This window comes from Myotis myotis, unplaced genomic scaffold (genome assembly GCF_014108235.1).
Source record: "Myotis myotis isolate mMyoMyo1 unplaced genomic scaffold, mMyoMyo1.p scaffold_m19_p_23, whole genome shotgun sequence".
NCBI lineage: Eukaryota > Metazoa > Chordata > Mammalia > Chiroptera > Vespertilionidae > Myotis > Myotis myotis.
The window spans coordinates 6,389,902-6,407,626 of record NW_023416328.1 but is presented as its reverse complement, the minus strand read 5'-3'; the positions used below and the strand labels follow the sequence as shown (position 1 = coordinate 6,407,626).

The 17,725-nt window shown below is 54.6% G+C and overlaps 1 protein-coding gene across 2 annotated transcripts in view; it reads left to right on the top strand.

Annotated features, from left to right (window-relative positions):
- IGF1R (insulin like growth factor 1 receptor) overlaps positions 1-17,725 on the top strand; it is a 121,809-nt gene that overhangs the window by 20,330 nt on the left and 83,754 nt on the right. For both annotated transcript variants that reach the window (XM_036355668.1, XM_036355667.1), the window contains exon 2: positions 2,527-3,072. In XM_036355668.1, coding sequence (XP_036211561.1) covers positions 2,527-3,072 — 546 coding nt within the window. The remainder of the gene's footprint in view (positions 1-2,526; positions 3,073-17,725) is intronic.

The following is a 17,725-nucleotide window of genomic DNA, read 5'->3' as shown; positions in this document are numbered from 1 at the left end:
CGGGAGGCAGCCGATCCATCATTCTCTCTCATTGATGTTTCTCTCTCTCTCCCTCTCCCTTCCTCTCTGAACTTTTTATATATATATATATATCAGAACTGGGAGTTATGAACAAGCATCTGAGGGTGCTATTAAAATACGGAGACTTATAGAATATTGCACTTTGGGCGTTTTAAGATCAGAACAGAATTTGGAATCGCCGTCAGAGCAGGCAGAGTTTTGTGGCGGTTTTTTGGGGGAGACCCAGGAAAAGAGCTGGTGCCCCTCAGTTGCGGCAAACACCAGCTTTCTTCTGGCTCCGGATCCTGTAGGTGGTGGGGACACGGGGGCTTGTGCTCCCTCCCGTCGTCGAGTGAATTCTGGGTAAAGTTTCCGCTTCTTCAATGAGGAGGCGGCGTGTAAACATCTGCCCCGCCTTTGTAAGTTCTTCCACACATGGTAGCACTGGGCGTTACAGTGTTAACCTTCCCAGCCCTAGGACTGTACCTTCTCTAGGCATTTTAAAAAAATTGATTTTGAGGGGAGAAATCGGGGTGGGGAGAGATGTTGTTTTACTTATATATGCATTCATTGGTTGATTCTTTTTTGTTGTGGTTATTTTGTTTGTTTGTTAATTCTCACCAGAGGATATTTTTTCCCATTGATTTTTTTTACAGAGAATAGAAGGGAGGGGAGAGGAGGTGAAACAGAGGGAGAAGAGAGAGAGGTGGAGAGAGAGAAACATGGATGTGAGAGGGCCACATCCATTCATTGCCTCCTGCATGTGCCCCAATCAGGGCAGGGAATCGAACCCAAAATCCAGGCATGAGGCCCTTGACCGGGAATCGAACCCATGACCCTCCGGTGCGCGGCTGACGTTCCAACCACTGAGCCATGCTGGCTAGGACCATTGGTGGAGTCCTATACACACTCTGATCGGGGATTGAACCCACCACCTCTGTGTATCAGGGTGGTGCCCTAACTAACTGAGCTACCCGGCCAGGGCCAGGACTACCTCCCTCTTCTGCGTGCCTGAGCTGTTCAGTCCTGGTTCCAGGTAGGACAGCGATGGCTCTCGCGTGCGGCGCCGGAGAACAGTTTTTGCCCGTCGACAGTGACTGACGCTTCGTGTTTAATTCCCTGCTCCCGGCGTTCCCCCGTGAAATGCAATCCCTCGCTTACATCCTCACGATTGCCTCCCGTTCCTGAACGTGCCAGGTGGCGGGGACGGTTGTCTGCGGGAGAGACGCATGTATATATACAATGTAAACACGTTCCCATTGACACGTGAAGATAAAAGGCTTAACATGAACTGCGTCTGTTTACACTGAACACAGAAAATTCCACTCGAACAAATTCGACGATAGCAGTATCAGTGTTTGTTATCATAACAGCATCTCCAGCCCCATCTTTTTTTTGTGCTTTTTTTTTTTGGTGGAGTTGCGGTGTACGGAGTAGGCGTGGGTGGAAGGAAAGCGATGCCGTTTCCCTCTGCACGTGGAGGGTTTGCTCAGATCTCAGACGGCGGGGGGGGTGGGGTGGGGCGGGGGGGCGGGGAGGGACTGCCGATTCAGCAGCCTCGGGGGCCGTGGGCTCTAGGGACACTCCCTCTCCCCCCCTTTTTCTTTCTTCTTCTTTTTTTTAACCCATTAAGCACAGTGGAAATACGACTTTCTAAAAAGTATTTTTAATTGATGTCAGAGAGGAAGGGAGACGGGGAGAGAGAGAGAGAGAAACATCCACGATGAGAGAGAATCATGGATCCGCTGCCTCCTGTACGCCCCCTACTGGGGACGGAGCCTGCAACCCGGGCAGGTGCCCTGATCGGGAATCGAACCGTGACCTCGTGGTTCACAGGTCGATGCGCAACCACTGAGCCACACGGGCAGGGCTTGTCTTATTTCTTAATGACAATCTAGGTTTCCTGAAAGCGGGCCCCCTCGTGGGTTGGAAAATGGTTTTCAAAGTGACTTCCTTTTGCCCTGGCCGGTTTGGCTCCGTGGATAAGAGCATCGGCCTGCAGACTGAAGGGTCCCAGGTCCGATTCCGGCCACGGGCAGCACCTACCTCCGTTGCAGGCTCCATCCTGGCCCTGGTCGGGGCGCGTGGAGAAGGCAACCAATCGATGTGTGTCTCTCACATCGATGTTTCTCTCTCTCTCTTTGTCTCTCCTCTTCCCTTCCACTCTCTCTAAAATTCCATGGGAAGCCCCAGCTGGTGTGGCTCAGTGGACAGAGCATCAGCCTGTGGACTGAATGGTCCCGGGTTCCATTCCCGCTCAGGGCACGTGCCAGGGTTGCGGGCTCCATCCCCAGTAGGGGGGCGTGCAGGAGGCAGCCGATCCATGATTCTCTCTCATCATGGATGTTTCTCTCCCTCTCTCTCTCTCTCTCTCTCTCCCTTCGTTTCTCTGAAATCAATGAAAACATACTTTTGAAAAAAATCAATGGGGAAAATATCCTCGCGTGAGGATCAACAACAACAACGAAATAAAAGTCACGACTTGTCACTCACGCGCGCCCCCGCCCCCTTGTGTCCCCTCTGCAGTCTGCGGCCCCGGCATCGACATCCGCAACGACTTCCAGCAGCTGAAGCGCCTGGAGAACTGCACGGTGATCGAGGGCTACCTGCACATCCTGCTCATCTCCAAGGGCGACGACTATCGCAGCTACCGCTTCCCCAAGCTCACGGTCATCACCGAGTACCTGCTCCTGTTCCGCGTGGCCGGCCTGGAGAGCATCGGCGACCTGTTCCCCAACCTCACGGTCATCCGCGGCTGGAAGCTCTTCTACAACTACGCGCTGGTCATCTTCGAGATGACCAACCTCAAGGACATCGGCCTGCGCAACCTGCGCAACATCACCCGCGGCGCCATCCGCATCGAGAAGAACGCCGACCTCTGCTACCTGTCCACCGTGGACTGGTCCCTCATCCTCGACGCCGTGTCCAACAACTACGTGGTGGGGAACAAGTCCCCCAAGGAGTGCGGCGACGTGTGCCCGGGGGCCCTGGAGGGGAAGTCCACCTGCGACCGGACCACCATCAACAACGAGTACAACTACCGCTGCTGGACCCAGGACCACTGCCAGAAAAGTAAGGGCCGCGCTGGGCTGTGCCGGCTTCCTTTCTGCTCCCTCCCCCTCCGCCCCCCCCCCGCCCCCCGCATCCCGCCCCCTCTCTCCTCGCCCTCCCTCCTCTTCCACTTGCACGGCTTGCTTGCGCTGGGCGGTGGGTGGGGTTGTCTTGCATGTAGGACCCGCCGTGGAAGGGGTTTGGGGGGATGGGGTGGTCTTGGTGGGCTTTCTGTAGCTTCCGGGGACTCAAGGGGTGCAGGGCGTGGCGTGGTTGCCACGGAGACCATGTCAACCACACGCTAGAACAGCGATGGCGAACCTATGACACACGTGTCAGAGGTGACACGCGAACTCATTTCTTTGGCTTTTTCTTTGTTGAGTGGCATTTAAATATATAAAATAAATATCAAAAATATAAATCTTTGTTTTACTATGGTTGCAAATATCCAAAAATTTCTGTAGGTGACACGGCACCAGCGTTAAGTTAGGGTTTTTCAAAATGCTGACACGCCGAGCTCAAAAGGTTCGCCATCACTGCGCTAGAAATAAGGCACCGTGTCCCTAGCTGGTGTGGCTCAGTGGACAGAGCGTGGGCCTGTGGACCCAAGGGTCCCGGGTTCGAGCCGGTTCAAGGGCACGTACCTCAGTTGCAGGCTCCTCCTCGGCCAGGGTCCTGGTTCAGGGCAGGTGCGGGAGGCAACCGATGGATGTTTCTCTCACGTCGATGTTTCTCTGTCTTTCCCCCTCTCTTGCACTCTCTCTAAAAGATCAATGGGGCCCTAGCTGGTTTAGTTCAGTGGATAGAGCGTCGGCCTGTGGATTGAAGGGTCCTGGGTTCCAGTCCTGGTCAGGGCACATGCCCAGGTTGCAGGCTCGATCCCCAGTGGGGGGAGTGCAGGAGGCAGCCAATCAGTGATTCTCTCTCATCATTGATGTTTCTCTCTCTCTCTTCCTCTCCCTTCCTCTCTGAAATCAATAAAAATATTTTTTTTAAAAAAAAGACCAATGGGAAAATATTCTTGGGTGAGGATTTAAAAAATAAAATAAAATAAAAATAAGAATTAAAGTCGGCATGAAGGGAGGCGTCCTCTGGGCCCGAAAGCCAAGGGGATGCTGACCGTGTGCGCGAGGCCTGCTTGGGTGGCCTGGCCTGCCCCACCCGGAGGCCTCCGGGACGCTGCCCACGGCAGGGCCCCTGGCACCGCCGCGTCCATCCTGGGCGTGCCCTCCGGCTCTTGGCCGTCACCCCGGGGGCCGGCGCGGCACCTACTTTGTGGGAGATTTATGGTGGAGGAAGAGACATGTTCCCCCTTGAGCAGAGAACAGTGTGTAATCCCCGGGCCGAGCCGGCCAAGCGGGCCCGGGATTGTGAAAGACGGGGTTCCCGGGGTCATTCCCACGGCCGTTGCTACCCAGGGCCCTGTCACCACCACCGTCTCCAGCTCCCAGCTGGCAGGGAGGGCGAGCCTGGGTGGCAGCTCCCCGCTCTCCTCGTCTAAGGATGGGAGGCCTGGGATTGGGGAGACGGAGGGAGACCGTCTTCAAAGCCAAGGCTTGGCCCGTGGCCGCCGATCCTGACTCGGTGCAAGTTATTTGCCGGTGGCCAGCCATGTGCCGGGAAGGACAGGGCGGCTCCTGTTGGAGGACCTAGTTCTTTCTCCCCCCCACCCCCCTGCCCCCCTCTCTCTCTCTGTCTCTCTTTTTCAAAAAAATATTTTTATTGATTTCAGAGAGGGGGAGAGAGAGAGAGAAACATCAACGATGAGAGAGAATCATGGATCGGCTGCCTCCTGCACGCCCCACACTGGGGATGGAGCCCGCAACCCAGGCGTGTGCCCTGACCGGGAATCGAACCCTGACCTCCTGGTTCATAGGTGGACGCTCAACCACTGAGCCACACCGGCCGGGCAGGAGCTGGTTCTCTTTTTCTGGGGGATTTGCCTCAGCACTGCCTGCTGTTTGCTTGTCTCAGGTGCTTTTTGGCTCCTGAGTTCTAGTGTGGGCCCGGACTCCCCCATTTTTTCTTGGATAATCCCGTGCCTTGCTGCTAAACGGAGTCCTGTAGTGTTGTTGGGTTTTTATATTATTTTTATTTTTATTGATTTCAGAGAGGAAGGGAGAGGGGAAGAGAGAGAGAAACATCCATGATGAGAGAGAATCATGGATCGGCTGCCTCCTGCACGTCCCCTACTTGGGATCGAGCCCGAAACCCAGGCACGTGCCCTTGTCCAGAATCGAACCCGGGACCCTTCAGCCCACAGGCTGACGCTCTATCCACTGGACCACACCGGCCAGGGCCATTATTTCATCTTAACATTTCTCCTCCTTTTTTTTTTTTTAAAATGTAAATCACCTTGGGACGGGTGTTCCTTTTTATGAAATGTAACCAGCTCCCATAGGCCGGGGCCCTGCCGAGGCCACGGGTCAGGGTGGGGACCTGCAGGTGTGCGGGCGGGGCCCAGAGAGGCCTGCGGCTCCGGGAAGCGAAGAGGGTCAACGGTGAGGGCCCTGGCTTTGTGTGATCCGTAAGAGCTTGTCTCTGCCCCGTCTTCCCTCCCCCTGCCCGCCCCCGGACGGTCAGCTGTCCCTGAGTGGGGGAGCTTTATTTAGAAAGGGGTCACGTGCCCCTGGCCGCATCCCTCTGCCTTTTATAGTCAGGCGCGGAGACCACACGGTGCCCTGCCGGCCGGCCCACGCCTGCGACCAGGAGGGTGAGGCCGCGGGTCCCCGGGGCCCTGGGCCACCGCCTGGCTCCTTCCTCCCGAGAGAGAGCCTGGCTCTGGGCTCAGTGTCACCCAGTGGAAGTGCGGCTCCTCCGGGCTCCCCGACATCGGGCGTTTGTTTTTAAATAAGGCTGTCAGCTTCGGGGACTCAGGACGCGTCCGAATGGCTCCCCTGGGCCGATGGCTGCAATCCTAGGAATTTGGAAACCAGCTGGGGTGCCTTCCAATCTCCCCAGTGAGACCGGCTCATCACATTGTTTCTAGTTTCTTCCTTTTTTAAAAAAAAAATCTTTATTGAAAGTATTACATATGCCTCCCTCTGCCCCCCCATTGACGTCTTTTTAGCCCATCCCCGCCCACCCACCCACCCACCTCCCTCGCCTTCAAGCTTCTCTCTTTTGTTGCATGAATATTTCTCTCTCTCTTTTAAAAATCTATTTGTGTTTTCATATGCAGAGAGAGAGAAACATCGATTTGTTGTTCCACGTGTTGACGCATTCATCGGTTGTGGCTCGTACGTGCCCTGACCAGGGATTGAACCCACAGCCTTGGCGTACGGGGCCCATGCTCTAACCCAGTGGTCGGTAAACTGCGGCTCGAGAGCCACATGCGGCTCTTTGGCCCCTTGAGTCTGGCTCTTCCACAAAATACCACGTGCGGGTGCACACATACAGTGCGATTGAAACTTCGTGGCCCATGCACAGAAGTCGGTATTTTGTGGAAGAGCCACACTGAAGGGGCCAAAGAGCCGCATGTGGCTCGCGAGCCGCAGTTTGCCGACCCCTGCTCTAACCCACTGAGCTACTAGGCAGGGCCTCCTGTTTCTCTCCTGCTTCTCTTGTGTGTACGCCAGTGGGCAGGGATGACCTGGCCCGTGTGGGCCCGTGGCTAAGCTTGCCCTGGGCTGCCTCGCTCAATTCGAGGGCATGGGGTGGTTCAAAGGCTAGGTTTGGGCTGGATGGGGTGGCAGGGGGTGGGGGCGTGGGGCCAGGAGCAGGACTGGGACACAGGCCTCCTTCTGGCTCTAGGAGGCGGGGCCTCTGAGCACCATCCTGGGTGGGGGGCCCCCTGGTTTGGAGCAGACGGGAGGCCGCCAAGGTTGCCAGGGATCGCCGGTGGCAGGTGATGCGGTCTTTGCCTGCCACGCCAATAGGGCAACATTGACGTTTTCAAGAACATACACTTTTGTACAAAGTGGGACTGAAAAAAAAGTAAAGGACATTCCGGTACGGACCAGTGGCAAAGGCTGGAGAGCAGCGGGGTCACCGTGTCCCCCACACGGGGTCGAAGCTGCCAGGACTCATCCTCCGTCCGTGACACAGGGACGGGCAGAGAAGGCACCAGACAGACCGGCCAGCGCATAGTCGGTGCTCAGGAAATGGTGGCAGCTGCTATTTGAAAAACGTTAAGCGAACCCTGGCCCGTGTGGGTCAGTGGATAGAGCGTCGGTCTGCGGACTGAAGCATCTCAGATTTGATTTCTGATCAAGGGCACGTAGATCCTGGCTGGGGCTCGTATGGGAGGCAACCCACCGATGTCTCTCTCACATCGATGTTTCTCTCTCTCTGTCTCTCCCCCTCCCTTCCACTCTCTATAAAAATGAATGGGAAATATTCTCCGTTGAGGGTTAAGAACAACAAAACAATTCAGCGAAACTCCAGGATCTAAGATCTAAAACCCCTCACGTGAAGCCGGGCGGACCCGTGTCTGTCTCTTGCCGTAGCTGCCGTGGTTTCTCTCTGTTGCTTCTTCTAAATTGCAAAAAAATGCCGTTATTATAAATAGCATGGCGCCGTGGAGGCGCGGCCGGCTCCTGCGAATTTCATCTAAATTGTTCAAATTCTTGTTTCTGTCCAGATAAGCCGTATCTTGAAAGAACGTTCGGTGGGATGAGCCCATCTCTATGGGAAGCCGGTGGGGCCTGCACGGTTACGTGTAAACTCTATCTGTTCGGTTCTCCCACCCCCTGAATGTATGTACCCTGCTTCCAAAATGGGTGTTGGGGAGAACGGAAGAAACAGGAACGGGATTCTCGTTGGCTCCTGACCGTGGAGAGTGCCTTTGGAAAAGGTGGCTTTACATTTTTCGTTTTCCTTCTTTATTTTTTTGGGGGACAGCAGTCGGGCGGTGGCAGAGTGGGAACAGTGTGGGGTGAAGAGAGCAGGGACGTACATGTTTCTCGGTGCCGCGGGCCACTCTCGTGTGGTCAGGGGAGCCAGCCCTCGGGGGCAGGCTGGACCCGTGCCTGCTGGCCTCTTCTTTGGGTAATACCTGCTCCTGTGTGTGTGTGTCATGCTAGCTCCATGTGTGTGTGTGTGTGTGTCATACTAGCTCTGTGTATGTATACGTGTGCATGTATATGTCTCTGTGTAATACTAGCTGTGTGTATGTATGTGCATACATGCATGTATGCATATGACCGTGTGCATGTGTATATGCGTATATTATGCATATGCATATGCGTGTGAATGTGTGTATGCATGGGTGTACACATGTTTGTGTGCATATGTGTGCATATGTGTATGTGTGCATGCATGTGTATATGCATATATGTGTATATATGTATGCATATGTGTGTGAATGTGTGCGTGCGTGTGTGTGCACATGTTTATGTGTATGTGTGCAGGTGTGCATGTGTGCACTCGCACACGCACCCCCCTTTATCCTCCGGCCTCTGCTCCTGCTGGGCTGGTTTGTTGTCTCACTCACTCGTCCCCTCCCCCAGCGCTGTGCGTCCTCCCCGAGCGCTCCCTCCCGGCCGCGCAGGGATCAGGTGTGTGGCGGTGCGCAGGCATGCCAGCCCCTCCCGGAAGCGCGGCTCCCGTGTCATCTCCTTATGGAGCAGAAGTCGCTTTTGGTTTCTCTGCCTCAGACGCAAACCACAGCCCCGCCCCCTCTCCTTTCTCCGGGCTGTTGGTTACGAAATCCACGCCGGAGGGGAGCGGAGGCAGCGTGTGGGGGCTCTGGGCTGCCTGATGCTCGCCCTGGGGAGCTGCCCGGGCGTGGAGCTGCCTCGAGTGTGTTTGTGCAGCGCGTGAGGCTGCAGTTGGGGGAGCCCCTGTAGGAAGGCCCGGGCTGCCCTGCGCCCTCTGTGAGGGGCTCCTGGGGAGGGGGTGCAGCTATCCTCTGGCCGCGGATCTCTAAGTCCAGGCTGCCACTCTGGGTTTCTGGAGCGATGCAGAGAGGAGCTTGCATGGGTTTTAGCAGCTGCGGAGACCAGCGCAGCAGGGTTTAGTATAAAAAGGGGCAAAGAACATAAAAGATGGGGAGGTGTCTGGCCAGTGCGGCTCAGGGGTTGAGCGTCGACCTATGAACCAGGAGGCCACGGTTGGATTCCCAGTCAGGGCACATGCCCGGGTTGCGGGCTCGATCCCTAATAGGGGACGTGCAGGAGGCAGCCCATCCATGATTCTCTCTCATCATTGATATTTCTCTCTCCCTCTCCCTCTCCCTTTCTCTCTGAAATCAATAATAATAATAATAATAGTAATAATAATAAAAGATTGGGGACAAGTAGCCTCCCACACACAGAGACACGATGAAAGCTGCTATCACTAGAAGCACTTCCTGGGCGGGCGTCGTGCTCGGATTGGGATTTCCCTTCACCCCCGAAGGTGACTGACCCGTGGTGACATGCAGACGGGAACGCCGGTCAGTTCCCCAGGCCTTGGCCAGGCCGGCTTTCTTTCCGGGGCCGTAACCCGGTACGATGTTTTTTGGTTCCGATTTTTTGACCCCCAAACGGCCACTTGCGGCAGGGATACGGTCCCGGTGGCTTTCCTCGGCGACCTTGAAGTGATCGGGGGTGTGGTGACGCCTGGCTCCTTCTGGCGGGAGCTTTTGAATGACCGTCCAGGAGGTTGCACGCAGGTAGTGAGCCGGTGGCGGGAAATATTCCTCGTGTTTTTTTCCGCTCACGAGGAAAGACAGAGAGGCCCGTCTTCAGCAGGGTGCACCCCGTCTTCAATCCCTCTAGTTTTTTTTTCTTTTTTTAATCCTCACCCAAGGACATTTTTTCCATTGCTTTTTAGGGAGAGCGGAAGGGAGAGGGAGAGGCAGAGAGAAACATTGATGTGAGAGAGAGACACGTCGATGGGTTGCCTCCTGCACACGCCCTAGCCAGGGCCGGGGAACCTGCAACCAGGGCACGTGCCCTGGACCAGAATCGAACCTGGGACCCTTCCTTCCGTGGGCCGACACCCTATCCACTGAGCCATACCAGCCAGGGCTGATCTTTCTAGTTTTGTGACGCGGTGTCATCTTGGGGACCCACTGGGTTTCTCGCCCCTCCCTCCTCGACACCACCTCATCGCTGGCTCTGGTTTGGGGTGCCCTCTGGGCGTCCAGGCTGGGAGTGTCTTGACATCATACCGGTCGATGAGTAGGATCCTGAGCATGTATCGTTGCAGGAGATGGCTTCTTTCGCTCCACAGTGCTCAGCACACAGTTCTTATAGTTTGAGGGAAAAAATCGCCTCTCAGGAGAAGTCGCTGGAAGCCAGAGACGGCTGACTAGGCGGACGATGAACTTCTGGGAGGGGCTCAGGTAAAGCGATTTCTGTGGACGCAATGGACAGAACAGCCGAAGCCAGCTTAGCAAGCAGACTGACTTCCTTTTTCAGAGGCACGTGCTGTGCAGGATTAATTCGACTTTATTTTTTAAATATCTTTATTGGTTTCAGAGAGGAAGGGAGAGGGAGAGAGAGAGAGAGAAACATCAGTGAGGAGAGAGAATCATTGATTGGCTGCCTCCTGCACGCCCCAGGATTGAGCCCACATCCTATGCGATCAACTTAAATTGCTTTTCCTTTTAAATATTTTTATTGATTTCAGAGAGGATGGGAGAGGGAGAGAGAGAGATACATCAATGAGGAAAGAGAATCATGGATCGGCTGCCTCCTGCACGCCCCACACTGGGGATGGAGCCCGCAACCCGGGCATGTGCCCTGACCGGGACTCGAACCGTGACCTCCTGGTTCCTAGGTCGATGTTCAACCACTGAGCCACACCGGCCGGGCTCGAGAAGGAGGCCTTCATCGGTTGGTAGAAACAGCCCCAGCATCTCGTTAGGTGGGCATCTTTGTCTCCTGTTCGCTATCTTCGTTTCCCTGTGGTCTCCGTGCTTTCTGAACAGGGAAGGGAAAAAAAAATCCACGTCTAAATCCCAGGCATTAGCAAATGTTGACAAAAAGGCACTTTTGCTAATCTGCGGTTAAAGCTCTTCAGAATCTGTTAGAAGGTTCTGCTACATTTCAAGGTTCTGTAGTGCCCCCCGACCCCCCTCCCCTACATACACACACACACACACACACACACACACACACAGCTTCTGCAAGCCCAGCTGTGAGCCAGACTTCCAAGGAGCCTGCGGATCTAACCCAACCACGTGCACCCCATCTCGGACGCCAGGGTGCGGATCCCGGGGTGCAGAGAGGTCCGGCAGGAGGTGGCTTCTCGGGCATGAGGCCTCGGTGTGGGTGAATGACCCCAGTCCCCCGCTCGATCCCTCTGGCCGTTAGTGACTTAGAAACGACTGTGCTCCTGATTGCAGGTGGCCTCCCCGGAGAGTACGTGGGCACCTCTTGAGTATTCTCATCCAGGCTGTGTCAAAGCCTGTGGGGTGGGCGCTGCCATTCTCTTTAAAATACATATATTTATTTTTTATTTCAGAGAGGAAGGGAGAGGGAGAGAGAGGGAAACATCCATGATGAGAGAGAATCATGGATCGGCTGCCTCCTGCACGCCCCCTATTGGGAATCGAGCCACAGTGCAACCCGGGCATGTGCCCTGACCGGGAATCGAACCGGGACCTTCTGGTTCATAAGTAGATGCTCAACCACTGAGCCACAGCGGCCGGGCAAAAGGGTCTTGAAATGAGTGGATGCTTGAGCTCTGATGAATGAATTCAGCTCCCGAAAAAGGAGCTGGCCACGTTGCCGTGGCTTTAGTCCCTTCTCCTTTTACTTATCGGACACCCCGAAATCGCGGGTGCCTGCCCAGCGTTCCATTGTGTCCCCCGCAGGCTAATGGCCAGCATGTGCTTCTCCGCATCAGACCCGGGTCCGAGTCCTGCAGAGGCGGGGGGCGGGGGGGCAGGGAGGGGGGTGGCACCTGTATCCACGTGGCCTCCTGTCCGAAGGCAGCGGAAGGGATTCCCACCCCCTTCCCACTGAGCCTGGGGCTCACTCCTGGCAGCCTGTTCTCCCAGTGGGTCCTGGGGGGGCGGGGAGCTCAGATTCCTGTGGGCTGAGTCACGGTGTCACCCCAAAGGAATGCGGGTCCCCCAGGCTGCTGGGCGGGGACAGGTCTCCCGGAGGTTGTAGAGCAGAGCTGGTCCCATGGATGCTCTGCGGAGCGTCCTCCCCCCCCCCCCCATCCCCTCCGAGGTGGAAGGAGCAGGTCCGGCCACTGTACTCCCCGAAGAGAGGACTGTTGGACTCTCTTTTCAAAGATGCGTCGTTGTTTCGCACATCCCTGGACCTATAAACACGCCCGCAGCTCTTTGAGACAGGCGTTGTAGCCTGAACCACGTGGCAGAGTGGTTGCACATCGACCTATGAACCAGGAGGTCACGGGGTTCGATCCCTGGCCAGTGCGCCTGCCCCAGTGGGGGGCGTGCAGGAGGCAGCTGATCGATGATTCTCTCTCATCACTGATGTTTCTATCTCTTTCTCTCCCTCTCCCTTCTGGTCTGAAGTCAATAAAAAATATATGTAAAAAAAAGAAAGAGAAAAGAAAGCTCCTTCTAGGAGGGGGTAGACCCAGACAGACCCGCCTTTGGTTCAAGAGCTTCCCTTTCTAAGTCTCTTCTTCCATAACTGGTCCCCGGGCAGCGTCGCCGTGAGGAGGAACGGAAGCGGCTCAGTGTGGGACAGCTCCGCGTGCAGCCCCACTGGGTGCTATGGAAGCGCGTTCATGCCCATGGGCGCGATTGGCCAAGAAGGAAAGGATCCCAGGGCAGGCACAAACAGTAGCGCATCTGGAATTTGCTTCCGACCTGTATGGTGTGCCAACGGGGAGAATTCTCTCTGCCCAGCTGTTTTATTTTTATTTATTTGGTTTAAGAAGGATAACTTTCCAAAGTCATCTGGAAGCGCCAGCGGGCCAGAGGAGGGGGGAGCGGGATGTCTGTGTCTCCTGTGAAGGTCCCACCGCTGTTATAGAAAAAGGAGGATCTTCATAGAAATCAAGTGGGAAAGGCGTAGACGGTTGGTACTTGGTGTGACCCCTCGGGTCTGCCTTTAAAAAGAGCACGGGTGCTGCTCGGTGCTGGCGCAATCATTACGTTGTTTCCGGCGAGGACTCTCCGAAAGTGGTAAGCATTTGCTGTGCGCGGGAAGAGCCCGGAGGTGCCGGGTGACCCTCGCCGCTACCCTCGCACTGTTTTCGCTCAGTTGGATTTCTTGCTTCTGTTCTTCTCAAAGGTCATCAGGTACCGTCTGGCCCCATAGGGTGATGGTCCATTTTTTTAAAAAATTTGTTTTTGCTTATACTCCTTGGCATTTAAAAGGCAGCAACCGTGTGTGTGTGTGTTTTAAGGTAGGTTTTCCTACATCTGATGGCCCTGCTCTGAGAGCGGGCTGGGTGTGAGGTGTTAGCAAGCACCCTAGCTCTCCAGGGACGTGGGCTGGGGACCTCCTTGCCTTTCCCACGCAGGAATAGAGCACGGATTCCCCTTCAGACTCTGGGAGAGCCCAGCTGTAGGCCGGGCAGGGACTTTGATCTAGAGTGCTCCCGGGAGGACGAGTGTGCGTGTGTCTACGTGTGTGTGTGTACGTGTGTGTGTGTACGTGTGTGTGTGTACGTGTGTGTACGTGTGTGTGCGTGCCCACACCCACGAGAGCATGCGCGTGCATGCGGCAGGCTTGGCTGAGGTTTTCCCTGCGTGACCCTTGGAAAGAACACCAGTTTCTACAGGTCCCTGATTTTGTAATTGAGAATTTATGGGATCACAAGGGCCCATGTCTTAACAGCCCAGTTTCAAAGCAGAATTGGGGCCAGTGGTTCCCCTAAATTTCTCAAATACGGTGCTTTGTGACTTCAGCCCACTGGATGCTGGTGTCGAATGCTTTTACTGGAGAAAGAGGCCAGATTACACAACGGAAAGGATGTTTTACGTAAAAAAAATCAGATTTTCAGGCCCGAGTCTACCCCTGCTTCACAGGCGTTGCCCTGGCCCCGTCACCTCACGTGTCTGGGAAATGAAGGTATTCGACCACATCAGTGGTTTTTCAAACTTTTTTTTTAACCAAACCCCAAGGAAGACATAGATCTATATCATGACCACAGGACAAAATTAAGTATATAGTTAAAATAATTCTAAAGCACGTCTTATGGGACACAGGGCTCACTCTTCCTACTTAGGTAGTCCTACCTAGTTCTTATTCTATTTTCTTTTTAAGTATATTTTTTAAATTGATTTCAGAGAGGAAGGGAGAGGGAGAGCGAAATAGGAACACCCATGATGAGAGAGAATCACGGATCGGCTGCCTCCTGCACGTCCCCTACTTGGGATTGAGCCCACAACCCGGGCATGTGCCCTGAGCGGGCATCGAACCGTGACCTCCTGGTTCATAGGTCAACGTTCAACCCCTGAGCCACGCTGGCTGGGCTCTCACGTGATTCTTATTGGCTATTCCCAGAGGAATGGGAGGATTTTAAAGAATTTGAGCCTGTGCTCCCAATGGTATGTTATTGTCCACCTACAAGCATTTTTGAGTATTTGAGATCTGCTCTCTCTTGGATAATTTGTAGCAAATTTCACTTTCTAAGATAATTTCAAGTCAGTTATTGAGCTAGGAAAGCAGAAATCATGGCAGACTGGATACCTTCTTGTTTTCCCCTCATACTTTCTTTTTCATACAAACCAAAAAAAAAAATGAAAGAATATTACCACCTCGCATGTAACTGAATTACGTTCTACTGCACACCCCCAACTGGGGATCGAGCCCACAAACCCAGGCATGTGCCCTTGACCGGAATCGAAATCGGGACCCTTCAGTCCGCAGGCCAACGCTCTATCCCCTGAGCCAGACCGGCCAGGGCCAGTGCCACTTCTTTAGGTGTCTGGCTTTTGAAAATAAGTACAAATCAGCCGGCTGTCAACATGACGGAGGGAGACGGGACTGTGTTTGTGCAAACTTGCCGCTGATAAGATGCAGGCGCACAGACGCACGGACCATAAAGGCGGCCGAAAAGCAGCTGACCGCAGACCCGGGTCACTGCAGGCCTGGTCGGTCGGGCGCTCAGAGAGCAACTGAAACCTCCGGCCCAGGTGTGAGCTTGGTGAATCGGTGCGCGTTTCGGACTCACCCGGCGACCATGAACTGCACTGTCATGATGCCAGTCCCCTTGGCTTTGAATGAGAACTAAGTTAACATGCTGCATGCAGGAGGCAGCCCCTCAGTGATTCTCTCTCATCATTGATGTTTCTCTCTCTCTCTCTCTCTTGCTCTCTCTCCTTTCTTCTCTGAAATCAATAAAAAAAAATTTATAAAAAAACTCAAAAGAAATGTCAAAGAATGGTATTGCATAGTGCTTACATGTTTGTGTTTTTTTGGTGTTTTTTTTTTTTTAAGTCATACACTCTGTAAATAATGACTTGGCACTGTAGACGCTGTCTTTTTTTTTTTTTTTAAATATGTATTATTGATTTTATTACAGAGAGGAAGGGAGAGGGATAGAGAGTTAGAAACATCGATGAGAGAGAAACACCCATCAGCTGCCTCCTGCACACCCCCCACTGGGGAGGTGCCCGCAACCCAGGTACATGCCCTTGACCGGAGTCGAACCTGCGCCCCTTGAGTCCGCAGGCCGACACTCTATCCACTGAGCCACACCGGTCAGGGCAGTAGACGCTGTCTCTTAGAGCAGCGGTCGCCACCCTTTCGGACCTCGCGGGCCACCCTTGGTGCGCGGGCCGCCGGTTGGCGACCGCTGTTTTGGAGTAACCCCCCGGAGTGAGTGCTCAGCACAGACTCTTGTGTTGACCTGTCCATTTGCCTCTCCATGAGAGCAGTCTCCTTGGCGGGTCTTCTTTTTTAATTTTAATTTTTCTTACTGATTTCAGAGAGGCAGGGAGAGGGGGGGAGAGATAGAAACATCCATGGTGATGAGAGAATCATGCCTCCTGCACGCCCCTTACTGGGGACCGAGCCCACAGCCGGGGGCATGTGCTCTTGACCGGGAATCGAACCGTGACCTCCTTGGTTCACAGGTCGATGCTCAACCACTGAGCCACACGGGCCCGGCTCTAATCTATTCTTCACACTGTAGCCAGGGTGACTTTTTTTTTTAATGCAAACATGATCATCTTCTCCCTCCTCTCTCTTTCTCTCTCTCTCATTCTCACACACACACACACACACACACACACACACACATCTGTTTAATATCTGACACTGATTCCCCATTGCTCATATGGTAAACATGCAACTCTCACCACGAAACCCTCAGCCCTGCGGTGGGCCGGCCCCCGCCCCGCCCCGTCCCCACCGCAGGCGCTTCGCACATCATTCCCTTCCCCTCGGGGTCTCTCAGCACCACGCCGGGCCTCCAGCTGCGATGTTCAATTTGTTTGCGGCTGGTGTGATGAATGGGTCTCCCCACGTGGGTGCGTGCGGGGCGTCGCCAACGTCTGCAAACGCCTCCTGAGTGTTCATGTCACGAGTGAACCGGGGAGGGAAGAGACGAGTGAGGCATCAGCCTGCCGGCTCCAAGGGACACGAGAGTCCCGGTTGACCTGGGAGGCGCGTCCTGAGCACTTGGCCACGGGCGCGGCTGTGTCGCGGAAACCCTGTTTCCGGGCGTCGATGGGCCTGCGTCTTATCGGCGGCAAGTCGCACAGACACTCTCCCGTCCTCCTCCGGGATGTTGACAGCCGGCTGATTTGTATTTCTTTCCGGAAGGCAGACACACAAGTGCGAGCCACTTAAAGAAGGGCCGCGAAACAGAAAATATAAAAATAACCTGCGGCCTATGAAATGGGGGTGCGTTTACCCCGTGAAAGGGACATATTAGACGGGTGAATGTTGGTACCAAAAAGTGCAAATAGCATGATTTAGAAACAATTCCCCAATGACCAGGACCTCTTTAAAAAATAATAATTATTATGATATTGCCCCGGCCGGTGTGGCTCAGTGGTTGAGTGTCATCGACCTAGGAACCAGGAGGTCATGGTTCCCCGTTCCCGGTCAGGATGGGTCAGTGAAAGAAAAGGGGAAAGCCCCAACCCTAGCCGGTGTGGCTCAGTGGATAGAGCGTCAGGCCAGGGACTGAAGGGTTGCGGGTTCGATTCCGATCAAGGGCACGTACCTCAGTTGCAGGCTTGTTCCATCCCCGGCCCTGATCGGGGGTCCATGTGGGAGGCAACCCATCGATGTGTCTTTCTCACATGGATGTTTATATCTCTCTCCCTCTCTCTCTCTCTCTCTCTCTCCCCCCCCCTCTCCCCCTCTCCCTCCCTCCCTCCTCCCTTCCTTCCACTCTCTCTCTCTCTAAAAATCGATGGAAAAATATCCCCAGGTAAAGATTAACCAAAAAACAAAAAGGGGGGGGGCCTTAAGACCCAGAGACCCCAGGACGGCCCCACAGCACAGATAGATGACAGATGGACAGACTCCCTTCGGATACGAGCAAGGACAGCCGGTCCCCCCAAGATGAGGGTCAGGCAGCCTGCTCCCCACTTTACGCCTGATGACATGGCATTGACTGTGGGCTGGGAGTATGATTCCTCATTTGACCCGGGGACACTGAACTCGAGAGAGATTTAGGAACTGTGCCCAGAGTCCCCCCAGTCACCCCCCCACCCCCCCCCACGCCTGCCCAGGTGGAATGCGGGGCTGGACTCTGACACTGAGGCCTGGGCAGAGCTGTCTAATGCCTCCCCCCGCCCCCCAGCCCGTCCAGTTGAACATGAACTTGATGCTTTAGGGCACGGTGGCATCTGTTT